Consider the following 2,490-nt stretch of genomic DNA (forward strand, 5'->3'; position numbering starts at 1 on the left):
ACATTATGAAATATGGGAATTATATTAGCGGATTTTTAAATATTTATATTTTATGCCGTATACTTTCAGGTAATTTAAACAAGACCGCAAAACTTGTATTGACTTATTTCATTGTTGATTAATCTTTAGTATAATATAAGCACATTTTTATTTTTTTTTTTGCTTTATTATTATAGTAGATAATTTTAACATAATAGTCTCTTTGACAAGGCACTACCGCAAAGGGATTTTATTTAGTGGTATCACCTAATCCTACCTTTAGCTATAATTTGTTGGTTAATGTGGTAAAGCTATAAATCTAACTGCATCCAATTTTAACAACGTCACTTTACTTCAGTTACCTGTGTTCTTGACATCCATCATAAAATGACACCGGTTAACATATCTGTCAGTCATCATTCACAAAATTTTTAAACATGATTACGGCGTCATTAGGTCAAGACATACATTTTGAAAATTTAAAAAATCTCTTGGATTCGTGGTCACAAAAAGTAAATCAATGGAAAAAAATTCTAAAAATAAGAAGTCAAGAATTATATTCGGTGCAAGCAGCTTCGAACTCGGATTTTAAGGTTTGTAACAATTTCAATGTGTTTTTTTAATTATATATATTTTTTCTGTTCAGCTCAATACGATCAATGTTTACAAGTTTCAACATCATCTGCTCATAGCAGATATAGAATATTTATTGGATGTATATACGAAAATAGAGGAGTCAATTACAAACATTGACGAAGAAATTACTGGAAATACCGGTCGAAGAGTTTGTTTGGAACTTTATCGAAAAAAAGCGTAGTTAATATACGTTTAATAAAATACCTCTTAAATAAATTTTCATTTTTTAGGCATGACACGTTAAATAAAATTAACAGAGCATCAGGAGAAACATTATCGGTAAATGTTTTATAAAAATGTAGCTAGATTTAATTCAATTTATTGCAGCTTAATGTTGTTAGTGACAATTTATTGAGCTACATATCTCTACTAGAAATGATCCTTCAACGTACTATTTTAATTAAAAAAAGTTTGTCAGCAATTGAAAAAGTTTGGTTGTAACTAATATTTTTATACCTGTTTTGAACGAGTACAAATAAATAAATATCCATGTTTGAACATTATTTATTTATTACACTCAAAAAATGTTTGTGCAATAAATCATGATTATTTATGACAGTGCATTGATGTTTTGCAAAGAATAGGTCATAAAATGATCAACTTTTTTGAAAGACAGTTTCAGTATACTACGAACAGTTTTACCGATTATCGTATCCTTAGTAGTACGTTGTAAATATTATAGTAGTAATGAAAGAACCTAAATTTACCGCTCTTTAACTAATTGTAAATTAAAGAAGTGTGACCGTAACATCTCCGTTGAAAATTCTCGGTAATTTACATTTATGATGGGTAATATAACCATTTTAGTTAGGCATGTCATAGAAATATGGCTCACTATTAAGTAATATTATCCTAATTTTGCATTAAAAAACCATAATAGCTTGTATGTTCTCGTGTAGAAATCCCATTAAAATTCCTATTATGTTATAAGCTCATACAGAGTGTTTAAAAACTACCGTAAACAATAAAATAAATATTAGGTGCCGGAAAATGTAATTTATGATTTATTTTTATCATTTTTATATTGTAATTTAACATTTTTGTATTAAACTAACTACATTATTTATTTTTTTCTTACATTTTATTTGGGTTAAAAATAGTATATTCAAATGTTTTAATTAGTGTACATTTGCATTAAGACAAATACCAATAATCATAAGGTTTTGGTTCCCTACACTTAAAAGTAAAAATGAAGATGAACAAAATCAAGGTCTTCCTGAAACGAAGAAAATAAGCATATATTTTCCAAATCGTCGTACAACATAAGTGAGTCATTAAATTGTGATGAATCAATTTTTAGAAAGAGACTTCGTGCAATGAATTTCACCAATAATTGAACAAATTAATTTCTCATAAATTAAGTGAGTATACAAGCTGTTTAACAATTGCCAATTCTCTTCTTGCACCCAACGTAATTGAATCTTTTGATGATTTTATTGTTACTTACGACGAAAAATGGGTTGCTTACGACAATTTACACTGGCCTTTATAATTAGTTAAAGCTGATGAACGTGGTGGAGAGTACTTAATAAAAATTTTATTTCAAGAAAGATTTATACTGGCTACTTTCTAAGTGACCAAATGATCATTGCAACTGCCTACTGCTTGCAAATTGACCATGTTCTTGAAAAACTTACTCAAAACCGAGCTTCTTTAGTCAATAGAAAATATGTTTAACAGAAATGTTAGTAGAGAAGTTCTATCTCATCCACTGCATAATCCAGATATTTCCCCGTGTAGTAAACTTGTAAAGGATGCTAGAATTGTCTAAAAGATATCAAAATTGAGGTTTATCTTTTCTTCATTTTAAAGATCTCGGTTTTTATTTTGGTGGCCTGAATTTGTTTGTGAAACGTTGTCAAAAATTTGCACTGA

The 2,490-nt window shown here is 28.2% G+C and overlaps 1 protein-coding gene across 1 annotated transcript; it reads left to right on the top strand.

The window, feature by feature from the left end:
* The first annotated feature begins 370 nt into the window (after window positions 1–370).
* Window positions 371–1,109, top strand: LOC109609219 (uncharacterized). The gene is made up of 4 exons (XM_020025853.2): window positions 371–572; window positions 626–792; window positions 846–894; window positions 943–1,109. The coding sequence occupies exons 1-4, from the start codon at window positions 417–419 to the stop codon at window positions 1,054–1,056; spliced, it is 486 nt and encodes a 161-aa protein (XP_019881412.2). The 5' UTR covers window positions 371–416; the 3' UTR covers window positions 1,057–1,109.
* Window positions 1,110–2,490: the final 1,381 nt, after the last annotated feature.

The sequence above is a fragment of the Aethina tumida genome, chromosome 1 (genome assembly GCF_024364675.1).
Source record: "Aethina tumida isolate Nest 87 chromosome 1, icAetTumi1.1, whole genome shotgun sequence".
In the NCBI taxonomy this organism is placed as follows: Eukaryota; Metazoa; Arthropoda; class Insecta; order Coleoptera; family Nitidulidae; genus Aethina; species Aethina tumida.

Bases quoted from the DNA above. Each gene is read 5' to 3' on its own strand.
- LOC109609219 (XM_020025853.2), top strand. From the start codon at position 417: ATGATTACGGCGTCATTAGGTCAAGACATACATTTTGAAAATTTAAAA. The intron at 793-845 runs GTAGTTAATATA...TTCATTTTTTAG, and splicing joins GAACTTTATCGAAAAAAAGC to GCATGACACGTTAAATAAAA. The intron at 895-942 runs GTAAATGTTTTA...AATTTATTGCAG, and splicing joins CATCAGGAGAAACATTATCG to CTTAATGTTGTTAGTGACAA.